Below are 19,974 nucleotides of genomic sequence, written 5' to 3'. Positions count from 1 at the left end.
TATATATATACATATATGAGTGGCTCTGTAAGCTATTGAAAGGATTAGCAAAGTACAGTGAGAGCAGTGGCGTCTTATCGTGTAGGTAGCTCAAATGCTACTTTTCAATTGTTCTGATACTTGATACTTGTCGAAGCTCGGAAAGAAAGAGCTCTCAATGCGATTACTAAGTAATGAGTTATTTAGCAAAGTATCAGCATTGTAGAAAGATAACAGGCAAGCTCTCGACTGACTGACTTATTCAATTAAGTTGATATGGTTGTTTGAAAACTTTCCATTGACGATTTTAGCTTGGCAGCTTTTAATGAATATGGAAATGATGATTGAAATGTGTTTTCGAAATTTCTTTTTTTTATAATTTTTTCAAGACTTCAAATTAGTTTATAAGTGCTTTAAATATTGTATTAAAAATATCAATATAGTCAAAATTAGCAATTTTTGAAATATTTTTATAACGATTTTTGAAAAAAAAAATTTAAATTAAAATAAAAAAAATAAATAAAAAATTAATAACAAGTTTATTCGTATTTTATGTATATTTTCAAAAAGTATATAAACTACTTGTTAATGAAGTTAATTATTATTAATATTTAGAATTAACTTTAAGCCATAACAGAGTGGCCCACATATTTTTAAGCAATGTGAGTTGAAGAAAATCAAAATTTTTTTATTAAAAATGTTGATCCTAAATTTCAAAAAAACTGTACTTGAAACTAAAAAAAACTTTCTCCACATTTATGAGTTTTTTTTTAAGATACTGAAATTTAGACAAAACTGTAATTCGAAAAATATTTTAATATTCTTTGTTTTTTGATAAAATTGTTTTTTTAATTTTTTACTTAAGAAAAAAGTCAAATCAAATTAATATTATTAAAAAAAACGCTATAATTCATTGTAATTCTTCACTTGTAACTAAAAAAACTATATCGCAAAAAAATCAAATTTCACTGTTTCAGCGCCTAAAACTATACCACTTTTTTCTATAAAATAATTATGTTCACTTACCATTTTGCTAATGTTGTTGTTGTTTGTAATGTAATCGACAAAGAACTGTTGCTGTATGCAAACTGTAAGCGTAAAAAGTGACACAGTTTATTTAAAATCTCACAATTTTGAAACAGTCAACTTCCTTAAGGTTAAATATATTACCTTTTTTCGGTTTGTTGACTTTGGTTTTTTGTGTGTGAAGCACCAAACGCGTTCAGATGTCGCTTACGATGTGTTGTCTTAGGAAATTTGCAAGCGGCTTATATACTGTTGACATGTCGCAGGAGCAGGCGCTAATCCACGTACTTGCGCCACTGCGCGCGCCTGCTTTCCACAGTAGCAAACAAAAAACCAAAAAAACAAACAAATCAAAAAGAAATAAACGGCAACCCAAACACACCCACAAGGCAATCGCATACAGATAGTAGCATTGCAAGAAAGGGATGTAACCCTGTTGTGAGGAAAAGTGAGACTGTTGGACACATGATTTTGTGTACTCGCTGAAATGCTGAAAATATTATAAAAAAAATTTGTTTTTTTTTTATTATTTATAAAAAATTGAATTTTCTTAAGATATTTGATGAAAATTGAAATTTTATAAATAAGTGGCAACACTCTTAAAATTTTTTTAAGACCCAACAGTTTAATATTCACATTGTTTCTTGGTATAAAATTATAAATTATTCAAATAAAAATTACAAACAGGTGGCAGCACACCAATTTTATGTTTTCAATCATCCGAGTATTACATCCAAATTTCCAAAAAATTATTAAATCACTAGGATTATTAAAATTACTATGATCGTGATCTATATACTGCGTGACTGAACTTCGTTACGTAACACAATTTCGTTTCATATATTTATTTTTTTAATTTACTCGAAAATCTTTAGTTAACGGTTTATTTATACAGCATTTATTTCAAAATAATTTCTAAATCGAAATCAAATAAATTAAGTTTACGCATCGTTAACCTCCTGTTTTTATAATAAAGATATCAAAGCATTCAAGTGATACACACAACTATCCTTTAGTAATTCAGTATCTTACACACACATTCACACAAACACAATTGTATGCACTCTTACAAGATAATAACTTTTGTTACTCACTCGATTATTTGTTGGGCTGTTAATACGCGGTTAGATCTGCTCCTGATGCTGATTACAAAGCGCGCTCGCAGCGAATGATAAAGCACATACGGATAAACAGGAATTATTTTTTTTCTTTATGCATTCTCTCATACACCTAAAAGGGAAAAAAATAAGCATAAATTCGCGTGAAAATTGTAACGTTATTTCATAATTCTTATTGGACATTGAATTGATGGAGGTTACTAACGTCGGTGTCATAATTTTCAATGAAAATTTTTTTTTGGAATTTCATAAATATTTTTATTTCGATAAACCGCAGAAAAGGTTTAAAAATCAGCTCGACCTAACCATAATTTTTTATTTGACAAAACAAAAACCACAATACATATCAACAAATAATATATTTCCAAAAAAAAAACATTAAAAAAAAATTAAAATAAAAATAATATTTTTTTTAATAACTAATTTTTTTAGTTAATAATATGGTTTTATTAAAAACAAAAAAAAATCGCTTATAAATAAGTTTTTAACACATTTTTATTTTTTTCATAAATATATTTTTATAAACTTCTGCAACAATATAACAACATAAGCAACAACAAGTCGCTTCCATTAATCCCACAACAAGGTTTCCATGGATAATATAACAATAATTATGGTTTCATTATCATTACACCGCCACTTGATAGTGCAGCGCTTAATAACGGTACTGCCATTGATTATAATGACAATTGTCGATATGTCTATTTGTATGTGTAAATGATTACAAGGCAGCTCCTTTGACAAACGGATGAACTACAAGCCCAACAACACAAACAAAGGTCATTCAAATGCTGTCACTACTCATCGAGCGGCCATATGGACAAAATGGCATTTGAATGGTGAATTGTATTTGGTGTATTGTTGATGAATTGAACTAACTACCCTTTTATCGCGGGCGCAACCTGTTGCCACATCCATTTTTTATGCGGCACGAGTGCGAAATAATGATATCCTCAGTCAGTGAATACATGTCGTGCGCCAGTGTGAGGCGCCCCTCTTCTAGTGGTGGTGAATGTTGCAGTTTTCCCAAGATGCAAACATACATACAAACATATAAAGGAGCAATGTTATTGAGAAATTTCGCAGACGTAACATCCTTTGTATTGTACTTGCAGTTGCAAATATTATGGGAATTTCCCTTATTGGTATGCATTTTTGAATATATTCCAGAGTTATTAGGGGCTAAGGACTAAGGTCTGTTTGTATCGTTATTTAAGAGAAGTCGGGTGGTATCTTTACTTGATTCTACGTGAATTCTATAGTCTAAAATATGAATCGCTTAATAGAAATTTGATTTAGATACTCTTGTTATCTCTGTTTGTTTTAACCAACCATTAATATCTAGATCCAGAGGTGCCGAAATGTTTGAGATCAGAACGGGCGTTCAGAAAAATGAGTCCCTCCCGAAAAAGGAGACATTTTTACTATTTTATAAAAATATAGTTTTGCCCGACCATTCTTTCGAGGTAAAGTCCTCTCTCGACGAACTAAAAAACTCTACAAGTACTAGACAAGAGAAATAATCAAAAATGAATCATTCAACGTCTGAGCGAAAAAGAATTTCAAGAAAAACCGATCCGACCATAAGGGGCATAACGGTACGTAACGATTTAGAAACTTAAGTCCTCAAATTATGTCCATAGACATCAGTAAAGGTTTATGTTCCGTAGGCTTTACTCTGTGGAGAGTTACGATTTCAATCAAAATTCTATTACGAACGAATGAAACATCTGTAAAGACTAAAATGTCTGTGGTTGGAATGCCAAATTCATCACAAAATACTGTTAAATTTCGGTAATGTAGAATTGACTGTCGTGGGAATTACATACTAGATAAACCGAAGCTTAGTCCGAATTTTAGTCGCATTTGTAGAAAAAGTGATCTAACTTAAGGCATTGCATACCCCATTAAAGGTCAATTGTAAAGTGAATGAACAAGCCCTCCCATTACTCATAATATGAACTATTACTGGCGCTTCAACATATTCATATCTCAGAGATTAATTCACTAATCCTTCCTGCCTGTTTAACTATGCAATTTTTGCTCAATCATTTTTCTTTTACGTAAGGTAACACTTTCTGGTAAATTCTGGTAAATTCTGGTGAGTGGAGGACCAAAACTACTGTCAATATATTTCATAACACTTATTTTTTATTTCTACAGCTATTTACGCAATTTACACTTATGATTTTAAAATTCCAGAAGACAGTGACAGTTATTAAATTTAAGAAAAAATTAATAATTAAAAATTATCTATATTCAGCCATGATGTCCATGATGCCCATGACCATGTCCATGGCCATGACCGTGACCATGTCCATGACCACCCCAACCACCGCCGCCAATTGGAACTGGCACTGGAACGGGCACAGGCTTTAAAATAACCGGCTTCACAATAACGGGCTTCACAACGATCGGTTTCGTTATTATCTTATTGGGTTTGCCGTATGATGGTATGAATTTTGAATGCGCTGCAACCGATGTCAATATAATGGCCACCACCAACATGCGCAGCAACACAATCCGTGTATCTTTACTATCCATTTTTTGTGTGACGGCGTACACCTGAGGCTCCTTTGTGCGATTAACTACTGATCTTTGGGCGGCACCGAACAGTGTATTTATATTTTCAGAAAATGAGGAACTCAAAAGAACGAAATGAATTAATTAACTGCTTTCAAGCATTTTACGCACATTTTAGGAGATTCACGACATTGATTTGTATGCATCATGAGGCGCCCATCATAATCTTACGAATTGCGTATGTCCATTTTGTTTATTTATTACTGATCAGTAGTTGAAATTATGAAGTCATTTAATGTGTGATGCCCAGTTTCTTGCGGTATTTACATACGAGTGCTGTGTGTCGGGGAGGTGGGACTCTCACAGACATACCGAGTGATATTTGTATGCAGCAGGGGTTGAAAGTGTAAGCAAAAACCGCAAGTGATGAAGATTCGATAATGTTTTTTATTAAAAATTCTGAGTGCACACCCAACGTCGAGCCTATATAATACATATATACTTAAATTCACGAATAGCTGGGTGCTATGAAAAACGTTTAGTTATAAACCTAAATAACATGTTGTGTAACTCAATCATAAAAGTTATCAGATTTTACCACAGTCAAGGTGCATCCATTCCAAATGTAACCTACATTCCCAGACATTTATTTGAGATCCATAAAGATCGTAAAGATTACTTCATGCGTAACATGCTTAACTAACTGGCGGGCACTTAATTGTTCAACCAATTTCTAAACTCAAAATGTTTAAAGTAAAATTGAGAGTGCCGAAAGTTTGTCAAAAATGTTTCGATTGTTCGGAATTCCTGTCACGAAAATCTATTTACGTCATTTGTGAAGCGTGCGACAACAGCAAATAATGAATAAATTTTAGTAATTTGATATTGCCCAATAAACAATGGAACGAGGCACCGACAATAAATACTCAACTGATATGAACAAAAACAAAATTACCCTTGAAATTTCGGAACTCAAAAAGTCCATTAAATGTTCAGATTTTAAATTTTTATGCAATAACGCCCTATATCTGATCTAAAGTCGCATGCCGTTAGAGAATGGAGAATGCAATGTTTTGGACATCAGTTCCAGGCATAATTAATCAATTCGACATAGTGGAACTCAGTGACCGTTTTGTCAGTCTCCAGGTAATCGATACAGATTTACACCTTTTGAATCCCAGAAAACTGCTTTCTGGCCAATAAGGCAACCTACGATAATTTGGGAAAATTTTTGACAATCGCCAGATCAAAAATCGAATCACCACACCACTAAATTTGAAACATTTCTAACGCTAATTAAACATATACATATATGTATATGTATGTATGTCGAATTAACAACTGCCACGGTCGTGCAATTTGGCGCCGTTAGACTATTTCCTGTGGGGCTTCGTCAAGTCTATGTCTATGCCAATAAGCCAGCGACGATTGATGAAATTTATGGGAATATCGAACATGAAATTGCAGCTGTATCGGCCGATTTATGATTGAAAACGATCGCAAATAGGATTCAGCGTCTGGACTTCTTCAAGCTTGCCCGTGGTGGCCATGCAAAAGAAATCCAGTTCCATACATAGCATCCCATGTGCTTTCATAAAGAATAAAGTATTTCAATGGAATCCCAAACCATTTTTGTTTTAAACTCTTTAAGAATTCTTATTGAAAATCCCTTTATTTATTCAAATCACAAAAATATTTGGAAAATAACATATTTGCTGTTATTGTAACCTAGCAAATCGAAATATTTATTTAACGACAGCTAGAGTCTTGGCAACTCTGCTTAAGGCCAACTGTTCACAATTGTTTTATTTATGTTTCCAATGGAATTTGTTGACAGTTCTGAATTATATTTACTATGCTGAGCAATTTGTACAATTTTACATTGTTTTCGCGAAAATCGTATCTTAAATGAATGTATTATTGAATCTTTACCAAATAAAAGAAAGTGTTTTTAAAGAATGAGTAATTTTTCGGGGTAAATAACTGTTTTTTTTTTAATAAAAAACAACCATTTATACGGCAAAGCAAAAAAAGCCAGTGCCAGCAACGAGGAAGACTTTTGAAAAAGTTCAAAATTATTTGTCGTGACAAAAAAGCCTATATTATGTTGCAAGCAATGTCACTGATAATAATCATAATTGCATTAATATTATTTTTTTTTTAATTTTATGTTATGCACACTTTATAATCTTGCAGAATCTTCGATGACGTGAGGCTAATAGAATTGGTTGAAAACCATGAAATAATTTACAACAAACATGGTGCTGTATTTCAAGGTACAGAGAATAAAAGGGATTCTTGGATTAAAATCGCAGAGGATATGGGCATGACTGGTTTGTAAAATGTATTTATTTTATTTCATGCATTGAGAATATTCTTTTTTTTGTCTAATACAGCAGAGGAATGCATCAAAAGGTGGACATGTCTGAGGGAACGTTATACCAGAGAGCTCAAACAAGTTGAAACTAACCCCAACTTCGTAGTAGGATGGCCTTTATTTGGGCCACTTTCGTTTTTAAGGAAATTCATAAAACAAAGGCCGTAAGTCTGCGCTAAAATATTAATTAACTTTTAAACAAAACGTTTAATTTCAGAGCGCGAACAGTAATAGAAGAAGGTAAGCATATACGTATACCCGTCTCGTAGAAAACAAGTGTGTTGTGAAGGAAACGAAATTATATTGAACAGCTATTTGATAATTTGATTAATATCTACAATATTTTCCAGTGGACGAGGAGTTGCTAATCAAATTGGTACGTAATCATGATGTACTTTACAGCAACAAAGGGATTAAATATTCTAACCTGAAGGCAAAATCCTGGTTAGAAATATCCGAACAAATGGGTGTAAGCGGTCAGTAAAAAATCTTTTGGTATCTTAACAAGCGATAAATTTAACTGATTTTTAGTTGAAGCATGTTACAACAGATGGAAAAGCTTGCGAGAGCGTTATACCAGAGAAATAAAGCGTGATGCCAGTTTATCTGTTCAATGGCCTTTATTTAACTCTCTATCCTTTTTAAGAGATTCCATAAAGCTACGACCGTAAGTTCACTTATAAACAAATGAAGTGTGCTTCTAATAATCAAGTAAAATTTCAGTTATCGTTGCACAAAGAATTCTCTGAAAGATTCAAATATGGTTGCGATAAAAAGCAAAAGACTAAAACATGACTGTGCAGAAGCTAATGAATCTTTAGGTACATGTTACTCTCCACCTTTAGTTTGCAAAAAGGAATTTCTCATAGATCCTTTGTCATTGCCAGCGGATAATGATCTATTTGGTCAAAGAATTGAAGACAGCAGAGAAAAGACGGTTGTGTCAAATGGAAATGAGGAGAAGTTCTTTAGTTCAACCCAAGATTGCAGCGAGAACATGACGAATGATTCAATAAATTTATTTGGTAAAACTGTTGCTGCAATTATATCAGAAATGAGTGAAGCCAAGCAAGCCAAAGCTATGCGTGTATTGTTCAATGCTTTAATAACAATTAAAACTGAACCAGAGGAATCATAAGGTAATATTTGAAGGTGTAATTGTATACATTCTGCATAGTATTGAATTCCTTAGATTATATAAATCTAAACTGAACACAAAAGTGAGATATAAGCAACACATATGTAAGAGTTAAGTAATTGCTGTAAGCCAAAAATTGTTTTTAAATAGCAATAATTTTACTTTTGAGTAAATAAGCATATTTTTTGTTTGACACAAAATATGTATGTAAAAATAACAGAATAATAAAAATGTACAAAATATGTATGTAACAAATATACATACTTGTTTAAAAACTGATGTACTCCAGTCCCTTTATGGTATACAAAGCAACTAAAGCGTCATAAAACATTTTTAATATCCCATTCCGTGGAAATTCAACCAAAAGCTTGCATATTGCCTTCATTTTAACCGTTCCTTAGAGTGAGTACTTTGTTAACATTGCAACTACGGATCTAAAGGTTTCCTTTAAATAAATGTTTATAATCAATTTCTCAAAAGAATATTTTTATAATGCCTTACCACATCCAATTGTATTCCTAAGCATCGGTAAAATGTTAACATTGTGAAATATTTTAAACAAATTAGTGCTAAGACTAACTATTCGCAATTTAGATCCTTCACACATTTCTAATCGACTGCTATAAAATGAAATAAAGCGGAAGTGAAGAGACGCCCAATTTGGCGGTTTGTCTGAATTGACATAATGCAACACACTTAACCGTATAGTTATCGATAACATATTTTACTAATTTGAAATATTTACAAAAATACCGTCAGCCCGTGAACACTGCCATATTACAATTTATTGTTTTGGTTTTTCCTTATACATGACATTTGCGCATCATGTGTCAGGTTTCGTGGTACGATCAGAGTTGCCTTATCAATTAGTGTAAATAAGTAGATTTTTACGCAAACAAAATTACAATAAAAATGTGATGATGCAACCCTGAATGGCACTCCAATCAGAGTGAAGTAAAATTGTTGGAGCTTTCACATTGCGTCCGCAGTTGTTTTTACACATCGCTCGCGTTAAGTTGGCAATTTTTAATACAAGCAAATAATACAAGTAACGCCGACTTGCGAGCATAGTTTATTTTACTATTAAGACATTACGTATATTTTTTAACATCGTGAAAATTTAATGAAATTTAAATAATATAGTGTGGTGCATCAGTTGAAATTACAACAATTTAAATAGAATATCATAGTTGCATATAAAGCCCAAGGTCAGTGAATAGGATATGCAATCGAAAGCAAAATTTCGCTAAAACAGTGTTAAAAAGAAACGTCAAACAAATTCACATTCGAGCCAAAGTTTTGCAAAAACCGCTAAAACATCAAAAACAATAAGAACTAAAAATTCCTTTGCATAAACTTGTGAAGGGAATTTATATTAAAAAAACGCAGATATAATTGCTGCGGTGTACGTGTGTGTGCGGTTCTTATTATAGGCTGTGTTTGGAATTTTTGCAAAAATTCCACGTGAATGTCTTCACAATCGTCGGCACGTTATTTACCAATAGCCAAAATGGACAATCCCGCTCTGTCTGGGTCCAGTGGTGATGTGGAGGCCGATAGCAATTCTGTGGAAGCTAGTCTACCCGCCACCTGTTCGTCGCAGCAATTAATGGCTCCATCGTCAGACACGGATAGCGTTGTTGTACAACAGCCAGCTACCGGTATCACGAGAACACAATGGTTCACGGTGGTGGTGTTGTGCTTTGTTAATTTAATCAACTACATGGATCGCTTTACTATAGCAGGTATGTAAAAATAACATTTAAACAAATAGGGCAGAAATATCACTTCATTGAGTTTGAAGTATGACGGACTAACGTTGGTTGTTGTATAATAACTTTAATATTTATTTATGCATACCTTTAAAGCAATTTCAAATGGTATGTAAGCTACAAATACTGATTATTATAAATCGTCGAAATGACACGTTGGCGGCGAAACCACTTCAACGTGCATAGCGTGAGTTCACTGTGTCAAGTGCTTGTACGTTCGGCTTTTGGCTCTAGGCTCTTTTGAGGTGGATAAACTTATTTACTTTCAATGAAAATATGGATGTTTCTTTTATGAGTCAGGGCATTTCTTCATATCATTTCTGTGACAAAAGCAAACTTTTTTCCGTACATACAAATATAACTTTATGACTATGTAAATTGGTGTATAAATATGTATATGTGGTATAAGACGTTTCCGTTCGGTGATATGAATATAAAATTTGATAAAATATGTACATACATTTAATTATGCATCAAAAATTCATATTTTCAAAGATTTAAATGTATATGTGTATATGAATATATTAAAGTACAGATTGATTGTTCATTCGCCTGCTTTTATTCGTCTGAAAAACCATATAATATATCAAGGAGGTACATGCATATATCGTTTTTCCAATTGCGTCACTTATATTTGTGTTATTCATATCACACGCTCCCACAAGTATAGCTGATAATTAATATTTTTTTTTTTATTTTAAATACTCAAGAAATATTTTGTTTACTTTTTTACGCAATCAAGTAGTACTAGATAATATTGATAAGAAAATATTAAATATATTTCTGGTCAAATACTCACGATTTGAAAGCGAACATTGAAGACCTGTCTTATGTTATCTATGAAGGAACAATCAATGTAGTAAATCAGTACTCACTTCGAGCATCACTCAGAGTTTTGAATTTTATGGTGGAAAATGAGCTACATTTGTAGATAAAGGAATAATAAAAATTGAATTTAAAATATAATAAAGTATATATTTTAATAATACAAAAAATTAAACTCGATTATTTCCCATCCTATTGAATGTAATAATATAATATGCTCTACCTAGGATTTGATGATACGAATGTGAAAATCAAAACAAACAAAAAAAAATCGCGTGATGACTACTCTTAAAGCCCATAAAATATTGTGTTCATGTTGCTTACTTACTGATAAACAAATAATCAGTGTCGCTGGTATAATTAACTTATAAAAGTATCGCATAAAATAAAAAAAAACTCACTTGCCGTTAAAGTTGGCGATAAGCGTATACAATGTAAATAGTATGAGTAAATGCCACACAGATAACTGCTAAATCATAAAAAAATGCGTTTGAGCCACACCCACGTTCAAGGCAGCTTATATGTACATATATAAAATGAATTTTGCGGAATATGTATGTTTCATAAATTTAAAATCTCACTAATTTATATTTTCTTATGTGTATACACAGTATCTAAAAAACTGAAACAGTGTACCTACAAACATTTGCCCACATACATTTGAATTTATTACTGCTTATCTCCATATAAACAGTTCATTTATGAATGACTAGCATACCAGTTTAAAAGCGTTTTAGCCACGTTGTGCGTACATACATAGGCTCATATATATTTGTATACATTGAATTTGCGTGAATCATGTCATCACTGCGACATGTATGTATGTACATATTTACGCTCCATGCACAGTGTGGGTCAGCATGGCAAAAAAGAGAAACTTGTTTTTATTATACACCAATGAAATTTGTTTGTATTCGCTTGCGAAAATGTGGCGTGATTTTGCCGTATGCATTGGCAATTGTACAAGTAACAAACTTGGCACATACATATGTATGTATGTAGCTCATCATCTAGCGGAATTTTGTTGTTTTGACTCTCTCAAATAACATTGAATAATAACGTATTTTTAGTTAGATGTTTGCAGCTTCGTCATCATTGTTAACAATAGCGCCAACTCTTTCGGGAAATTATACTATTAATGTAAAGCAAAACAAAAACAATATACAAAATACTGACTAATAGTCAGATAATCACGTCATTATTAATGCTTAAGCGTTTATTGATGTTATTTTCAAGTTCTATAGTATTTCCTATATCCTCACTTTTACCGCCAACTAAGGCTGCGGTATAGCACGTGACCGGAAAGTTCTAAACTTCTATAATGTAGCTATTGGTTGCAATAAAATCAATATATTTAGAGGAGCATGTACACAAATATAATTTAGTTACATAGTTAGCATTGAATAAATGCAGTTAGCATATCAAATAGACGCACCTCGCCAGAAAAGCGACTATTTAACTGCATTAATACTATTAAAGCAATATTGTCATGTCTAAATGCATGTAATTAGTTATGCATATATACTTAATGAAAGTACTCACTAACGGCATTTTAACTGTTTGTTATGCACTTTTGTTTCAATCGAATGTTTTTCACAGTTTTTATCGCGTAACAAATTTTCAATTTCACAATTAAACAGTAATGAGTGACTGAAAGCAATTATCATTTAATTATTCAATGGTTTAAAAGTATTAACGGATGTTTTAGCTCAAATGAAACCAAATATCCAGTAATTATTTGATAACTTGTTATCAAAAGCATTTATTCATGTGAATTAATAAATCCTTTCGTACTTTTGTTGTTGTATTTCTAAACTATAAACATTAAAAAATCAAATTTCCTTTTATCATTTTTTGCTTATATTATATAATTATAAACGATTATGATAACATCAATATCTAGAATGCGTCAGGTGGTTTCGATTCTTGGCCAAATATAGAGCAAGGCAAGTTTTGAACAAAAACACATGTACTATGAGTGACATTGAAGTCTGTAAATCATACAAAAAATTATGAACAAATAATGGTGTGTACTTAAATGCTTTTAAATATATCAAGCATAGTTGTGGTTTCAATAATCCAAGAAATCTTCGGTTTTTAACCGTGAAACATGAAACGCCAAATGTTGCAAAGTTCATTAGTACAAACTTTCTTATTTTGTTTTTTAGTTCTATAATTATTTTATGTCACAAATTTTTATTTTGTTGTTTGTTCTTGTAGCTTTCGCCTGCATACGTCATTCCGAAACAATTTGTAGCCGAAAAATATTTACGAGTATATATTTTTGCAAACACTTGCGAATGTTTTTAAAGCATATGTACACATGCGTGTCTGCAGCTGCTGTGTTAGATGAGTAAAAGAAAAATAATTTAAAAAATACATATTTTCAAATAACTTCAAAAACCAAAAATATTACTTGCGAATTTTAAAATATTCGTACGCAAACGAAATCAGCCAAATACACATGTATGTATGTAATAAAATACGTTTTTATAATTCAAGCGCATTGTTTGTTTACAATTAAAAGTTGTTAATTGCGTTAGTAAATATTGTGAACTTTTTTCCCTCGGTTGGTAGTATGTATTATATATAACTTGTATACAAGCGTTCATACATACTCACATTTGTATATTTGCAATACTCGAACATTTATTAAAAGGTGGCGTGATGCTACGAATATCGCATGAAAATGCAAAGTGAAAAAAACAATTGCATAAGAAAACTGAAAATGTAGCGTATATATGTGCGTGTGTAATAACAATTGTTATTGAATGCTGCCAAAAATCCATGGCATTTGCATTCTGCATTTCAACGCCACGTCATTACATTTTGTACATAAATTAACATACAATTAATATTGTAAATGCAAATATTTGCATTTGACCATACGTAGCATACGTTTTTACGTGTTTTTCACAGTTTAATATTTTGCATATAAATGCATATGTATAAGTACTCGTACATCTATGTATGTAGTTCTGTATATTTTCAAAAGATCCTTGTACATGGCATATAGAACATAACTTAATGTCAATAGAGAAATAAACAAATTAGTATGTAACGGTGTACCTTGCCATTTTGCCCGCCAAAGCATTGAAAATCAATGCGAAAATCGTATGTTACTCGTGCAAACAATATACATATAAGGCAATGGAAGAAATTGTAATTCAAAAGCTGCTGCTCATTGCAATCATGGATTTTGGCAGGCCAAAAATTTAAGCGCTTCGAATATGCACGTAAAGTTAAGCAAATAGTAAACTTCATACATACAAAAGTGTATGCGAGTTAGTGAAAAAAAAATTAAATGAATGAATGTATGAGTATCATGTATATTTTTGCTGCCTAAAGGAAGATAAATTTCGGTCACATAAATTGATTTTTGAATAAAAAAATTATTTTTAAATTATATTATGCAGAAATTTTCATACGCATTTTAGCTACTATTTTTATTTCTGTATACCTAGGATGGGATCATGTGTAGAAGTTCACGCAAGTGAGGAAAGTTTTTGATTGTCACTCACTTGGGAGTGGCCAGAAACGATTCTTCTCCACATGGTTCAAGCAGCTCACGACTTCCGGTTTTAGACCAAGTATCCTCTGGGTAGCCAACAGACATCCGTTTGAAGGCGAGCTAAAGTGAGAAGGCGAAGCCCGCTTATGCGGTTGTGCGTAGGGTTTGGGACCCACCACATAAAAACACCCCCCAATGAAAAATCTACGAAAGCCTCTGATGAGACACCCCCCTTTTGATGACGACCCCTGCAAACGTTTTAAGGATAATGATATAAGGGCATGCACCTGGAATGTCCGGACCCTTAATTGGGAAGGTGCCTCTGCCCAGCTGGTTGATGTCCTCATACGACTTAAGGCTGACATCACCGCCATCCAAGAAGTGCGATGGACAGGACAAGGACGGAAGAAGGTGGGTCCTTGTGACATCTACTACAGCGGCCATATAAAGGAGCGCAAATTTGGTGTTGGATTTGTGGTGGGAGAGAGACTCCGTCGCAGAGTCCTGGCATTCACCCCGGTGGATGAACGTCTAGCCACAATCCGCATCAAAGCGAGGTTCTTCAACATATCGCTGATTTGCGCCCACGCCCCAACGGAAGAGAAGGACGATGTGACCAAAGATGCTTTCTATGAGCGCCTAGAACGCACCTATGAGCGCTGCCCCCGCCACGATGTAAAAGTCGTGCTTGGTGATTTTAACGCCAGGGTGGGTAAAGAAGGTGTCTTTGGCACAACAGTCGGAAAATTCAGCCTCCATGACGAAACATCGCCAAACGGCCTGAGGCTGATCGACTTCGCTGGGGCCCGAAATATGGTCGTCTGTAGTACCAGATTCCAGCATAAGAAAATACATCAAGCTACTTGGCTGTCTCCTGATCGAAACACGCGGAACCAAATCGATCACGTTGTGATAGACGGAAGACATGTCTCCTGTGTTTTAGACGTGCGTACGCTCCGAGGACCAAATATAGACTCGGACCATTATCTGGTCGCAGCGAAGATACGCACCCGCCTCTGTGCAGCAAAGAATGCCCGTCAACAAACACAAGGAAGGTTCGACGTCGAAAAGCTGCAATCGCAACAGACAGCCACGAAATACTCTACTCGACTTGCACTCCTGCTCTCTGAGAGCACTCATCAGCATCTCGGTATAAGGGAACTGTGGAACGGCATCTCAAACTCACTGCGTACCGCTGCAGCCGAAACAATTGGTTTTCGGCAACGACAAAAAACAAGCTGGTACGATGAGGAGTGCCGTCTCGCAGCGGAGAGAAAACAGACTGCCTACCTCGCAACATTGCAAACGACCACAACACGTGCGGGATGGGATAGATACCGAGAGCTGAAGAGGGAAGCGAGACGCATTTGCAGACAAAAAAAGAAAGAGGCCGAAATGCGTGAGTACGAAGAGCTTGAGAAGCTGGCAGACAGAGGGAATGCTCGAAAATTTTATGAAAAAATGAAGCGACTTAACGAAGGTTTCAAGACCGGAGCATCCTCATGTAGAGACCAAGGTGGTAATCTGGTAACCGATGTCCAGGGCATACTGGGATTATGGAGGGAACACTTCTCCGACCTGCTGAATGGCAGTGAGAGTACAACACCAGGAGATGGCGAACCCGATCCCCCAATCGATGACGATGGAACAGATGTTCCATTACCCGACCATGAAGAAATTCGAATAGCAATTATCCGCTTGAAGAACAACAAAGCAGCGGGGGCCGATAGATTACCGGCAGAACTATTCAAATACGGCGGCGAAGAACTGATAAGGTGTATGCATCAGCTTCTTTGCAGAATATGGTCGGAAGAAAGCATGCCTGACGATTGGAATCTCAGTGTGCTCTGCCCAATCCATAAAAAGGGAGATCCCACAATCTGCGCCAATTACCGTGGGATCAGCCTCCTAAATATCGCATACAAGGTTCTATCGAGCGTATTGTGTGAAAGACTAAAGCCCACCGTCAACAAACTGATTGGACCTTATCAGTGTGGCTTTAGACCTGGAAAATCAACAACTGACCAGATATTCACCATGCGCCAAATCTTGGAAAAGACCCGAGAAAAGAGGATCGACACACACCACCTTTTTGTCGATTTTAAAGCTGCTTTCGACAGCACGAAAAGGAGTTGCCTTTACGCCGCGAAGTCTGAATTTGGTATCCCCGCAAAACTAATACGGCTGTGTAAATTGACGTTGAGCAACACCAAAAGCTCCGTCATGATTGGGAAGGACCTCTCCGAGCCGTTCGATACCAAACGAGGTTTCAGACAAGGTGACTCACTATCGTGCGACTTCTTTAACCTGATGCTGGAAAAAATTATAAGAGCTGCAGACCTAAACCGAGAAGGTACAATCTTCTACAAGAGTGTACAGCTCCTGGCGTACGCCGATGATATTGATATCATCGGAAGCAACAACCGCGCCGTTTGTTCTGCTTTTTCCCGCATGGATAAGGAGGCGAAGCGAATGGGTCTGGAGGTGAATGAGGACAAGACGAAATATCTCCTGTCATCAAACAAACAGTCGGCGCATTCGCGTCTTGGCTCCCACGTCACTGTTGACAGTCATAACTTCGAGGTCGTAGATAATTTCGTATACCTGGGAACCAGCATCAACAACACGAACAATGTCAGCCTCGAAATCCAGCGCAGAATAACTCTTGCCAACAGGTGCTACTTTGGACTGAGTAGGCAATTGAACAGTAAAGTCCTCTCTCGACGAACCAAAATCAAGCTCTACAAGTCGCTTATCATTCCCGTCCTGCTTTACGGTGCAGAAGCTTGGACGATGTCAACATCAGATGAGACGACACTAGGAGTTTTCGAGAGGAAAATTTTGCGCAAGATTTATGGTCCTCAGAACATTGGCAACGGCGAATACCGCAGACGATGGAACGATGAGCTGTACGAGTTATACGACGACATTGACATAGTTCAGCGAATAAAAAGACAGCGGCTACGCTGGCTAGGTCATGTTGTCCGAATGGACGAAAACACTCCAGCCCTGAAAGTGTTCGATGCAGTACCCGCCGGAGGAAGCCGAGGAAGGGGAAGGCCTCCACTCCGTTGGAGGGACCAGGTGGAGAGCGACCTGGTTACACTTGGGATCTCCAACTGGCGCCGAACTGCGAAGGAGAGAGACAGGTGGCGCACTATCGTCGATTCGGCTATAACCGGCTAAACGGTTGCAACGCCAATCACATACATACATACCTAAATCTACATAATTTAGTTTATTGCATACATACATATGTTAAAGCCAAAATGGAAAATTACCCAAATTTCGTGCGTCAGCTGATTTTCATTAATAAGCTTTCGATATCTTTACTACAGTCTTACATATTCATTTTATTAAATCATCCTTCCGCTGATTTCGATAACAAATACACAAGCATTAAATATTATATTATAAACACACAGTAAGTTATACATGGGAAGGCCCTGTTTGCCAAACTCGAGTAGTGTGTTTGCACTCCATTGATATTCTAATGTCATAACTGATATACTGCATTAACTAGTTATCAATCATAGAGGATTTGCAATGCTTACATAAATAGATTTAACATTAAATAACAAAATGAGTTATAAAGCCAGTTTGTTGTTGTAATTTTACTTTTAATTAAATGTATTTAACTTTAAAAGCTTAATCAGCGCTTAAAGGGTTATTAGTTATATACGATATCTTTATAATACCTTAATAAACTTGACTTTAACTACGTTCAAACCTATAATTGTAACATTTGCAACCCTGACGTTTGACTTCTTGGTAGTCATTAGACTATTATAGTGGAAATTACAATGTAAATTTACATGTAATTTTTATAATGATGGAATTACATATAATAACATAACATTCGTTATATATTCAGCAAAAATATTACAAAAACTTAATAATAAAAAAATAATTTGATTGAAAATGTTTTCCTGTGGCAATACACCTAATTAATTACACTTCAAATTACGTTTTTCAGTTCTTGGTCTTATATAAGAACCTGTCAGAACCTCTAAAATAAACAGTTAAAAAGCTAGATCTTCTCACTACCAAAACAATGAAAATAAAAAATAATAATAAACTTGCTTTTATTTATATTTATTTTCAGTAATTTAGAAAACCCACTCTCCACAAATAAATATGTTTACGTGTCGACCACCACCACCCACAATTTCTTGACCTTGGTGTTCATCTTCGCTCTCTTTCTCCAAAACAAAAAAAAACATACATATTTGCATTCATATTCGATTTTCTCCACTGAGCAATTTGTTTTGTTCGCACTTTGTATTATATACTAATGGATTTGAAAAAAAGGAAACGTGCCAAAAATAAAAAATAAACTGTCGTTAAAAAATAGCGGTTTTTCATGTTTCCTTTTACTAGCAATTTTTAGCAACTCGAAACTGTGCGCATTGTGAGCTTTATTTATGTTGTTTATATTGGCACTTTTCCAAAAATAAAAAGTGAACGTAAAAAACAAACGATTTTCGAAAGTTGAACAAGCGAAAATAGCTAACCGTAAAAAAACGCATAAAATGTGTAGAAATCTTAAAGCTTCGATAAAAGTTAAAATGTACATAGCTACAAATGTAAATGTGTGTATGTATTTTTTTGCAGTGTATCATTTTTGCTATATAAGAACATTTGTTGTTGTAGGCGCGCCCCCACAAAGCACTCAATTAATGACTGTAAAAGTGCAAAGAGGTGCGCAGCAGCAGAGCAATAAGCAGAAGAAATGCATTAATTTTGGTATTCCGCTGCCGCGTGGGTGCAGCAAACGCAAAAATTCATGCTTGATTGCTAATACTTATTTATTGAAATTCTGCAAATGCTTACATATTAAACCATTTAAGTGCTTTTATGAAATATGATTTTTTTCGTTATTGATTTTTTTATTTTATATAATTATTTTCTAAAGCTTGAATGCACGCTTTACTTGCTTATATAAACATAAATGCCATTATACATATTTGTTTCTGCTTGTTATGACAGCAGCTTTCTTAAGCCCTTCGTCTCAAATTGGCTCGACACAACAAAAACCGTTGATGGCTTTCGGCCATAACCTCTTCACTTCGGCGTTTTTCACAGGTGTAAACAATTTTCTTTCACCACCTTTTGCTCAAACACAATTTCATGCACACAGAGCCGCCACTCACTCACATACAAACTTACATATAAATATACATACAATTTCTTGCTCTAAAGAAAAAGTTGTAAATTCGGTCAGTTTGAAAAATGCATAGCAAAATTGTGTTCGATTTTTTGTTTTTTGCTAATGTTTAGGCGCTATGCCTTTTGTATTGAAATACGCTCATACCTACATACATACATACGATATGTATGCAACAAATGCTTACGAAAGTACCCGCGTTGGGTAAACGAACTTTCTCTTTTCCGGCTTTCTTATCCGTAGTTTTTTTTCTCTTTCTATAGTAAATAGCTTTGATTTTTATTGCTCTTTACCGGGTTTGTTGACATTTGTTATGATATTATAGTAAAAAAGTGTTTTGATTTTGCATTCAAGAGAGGTGATGATGATCAGTGGTTGGGAACCATAAAACACTCTTGCACGACAAACATATTTAACTGTTTTTTTTTTTTTTTTGTATTTTAAACAATGATTTATCGATTAAAATGAAACTCATACGATGCATTATTTTTACATATTTTAACATCGCGGAAGTTTGGGTAAAATTTTCTGTACAAGC

At 34.5% G+C, this 19,974-nt stretch overlaps 3 protein-coding genes across 7 annotated transcripts in view; 2 read left to right on the top strand and 1 right to left on the bottom strand.

Annotated features, from left to right (window-relative positions):
• LOC105211656 (ion transport peptide-like) overlaps nt 1-1,259 on the bottom strand; it is an 80,851-nt gene extending 79,592 nt beyond the window's left edge. The window contains exons 1-2 of the mRNA XM_011183196.3: nt 1,150-1,259; nt 1,006-1,067 (exon numbers count right to left, since the gene is read on the bottom strand). Of these exons, the coding sequence (XP_011181498.1) occupies nt 1,006-1,008 (3 nt within the window). The 5' untranslated portion in view covers nt 1,009-1,067; nt 1,150-1,259. The remainder of the gene's footprint in view (nt 1-1,005; nt 1,068-1,149) is intronic.
• Nucleotides 1,260-6,458: 5,199 nt separating this feature from the next.
• Nucleotides 6,459-8,440, top strand: Adf1_18 (transcription factor Adf-1). Of its 3 annotated transcripts, XM_054233623.1 has the most exons (8): nt 6,460-6,621; nt 6,843-6,979; nt 7,043-7,187; nt 7,241-7,263; nt 7,374-7,499; nt 7,555-7,690; nt 7,747-7,844; nt 7,911-8,440. In XM_054233623.1, exons 1-8 carry the CDS (start codon nt 6,605-6,607, stop codon nt 8,159-8,161), a joined length of 933 nt encoding a protein of 310 aa, XP_054089598.1. In that variant the 5' UTR covers nt 6,460-6,604; the 3' UTR covers nt 8,162-8,440. The 3 variants fall into 3 exon arrangements, with proteins under 3 accessions (XP_054089597.1, XP_054089598.1, XP_011181490.2); XM_054233622.1 differs by having other exon boundaries at nt 6,459-6,621; nt 7,046-7,187; nt 7,747-8,440; XM_011183188.3 differs by having other exon boundaries at nt 6,461-6,621; nt 7,747-8,440.
• Nucleotides 8,441-9,115: 675 nt separating this feature from the next.
• The window catches only part of LOC105211654 (protein spinster), a 29,655-nt gene continuing 18,796 nt past the window's right edge, over nt 9,116-19,974 (top strand). Inside the window, exon 1 of one of the 3 annotated variants that reach the window (XR_008471773.1) lies at nt 9,116-9,906. Coding sequence is in view for 1 of the 3 variants with exons in the window: in XM_054233615.1 (XP_054089590.1) it covers nt 9,630-9,906 (277 nt within the window). In the remaining 2 variants the exon portion in view is untranslated. The remainder of the gene's footprint in view (nt 9,907-19,974) is intronic. The other 2 variants (XR_008471774.1, XM_054233615.1) reach the window with 2 other exon arrangements.

This window comes from Zeugodacus cucurbitae, chromosome 6 (genome assembly GCF_028554725.1).
Source record: "Zeugodacus cucurbitae isolate PBARC_wt_2022May chromosome 6, idZeuCucr1.2, whole genome shotgun sequence".
Classification (NCBI taxonomy): domain Eukaryota; kingdom Metazoa; phylum Arthropoda; class Insecta; order Diptera; family Tephritidae; genus Zeugodacus; species Zeugodacus cucurbitae.
This window is presented reverse-complemented; position numbering and strand designations above follow the sequence as displayed.

Excerpts from the sequence above, each read along its gene's own strand:
- Adf1_18 (XM_011183188.3), top strand. Across the intron at positions 7,188-7,240 it reads AAATTCATAAAACAAAGGCC|AGCGCGAACAGTAATAGAAG; the intron begins GTAAGTCTGCGC and ends GTTTAATTTCAG. Across the intron at positions 7,691-7,746 it reads GATTCCATAAAGCTACGACC|TTATCGTTGCACAAAGAATT; the intron begins GTAAGTTCACTT and ends GTAAAATTTCAG.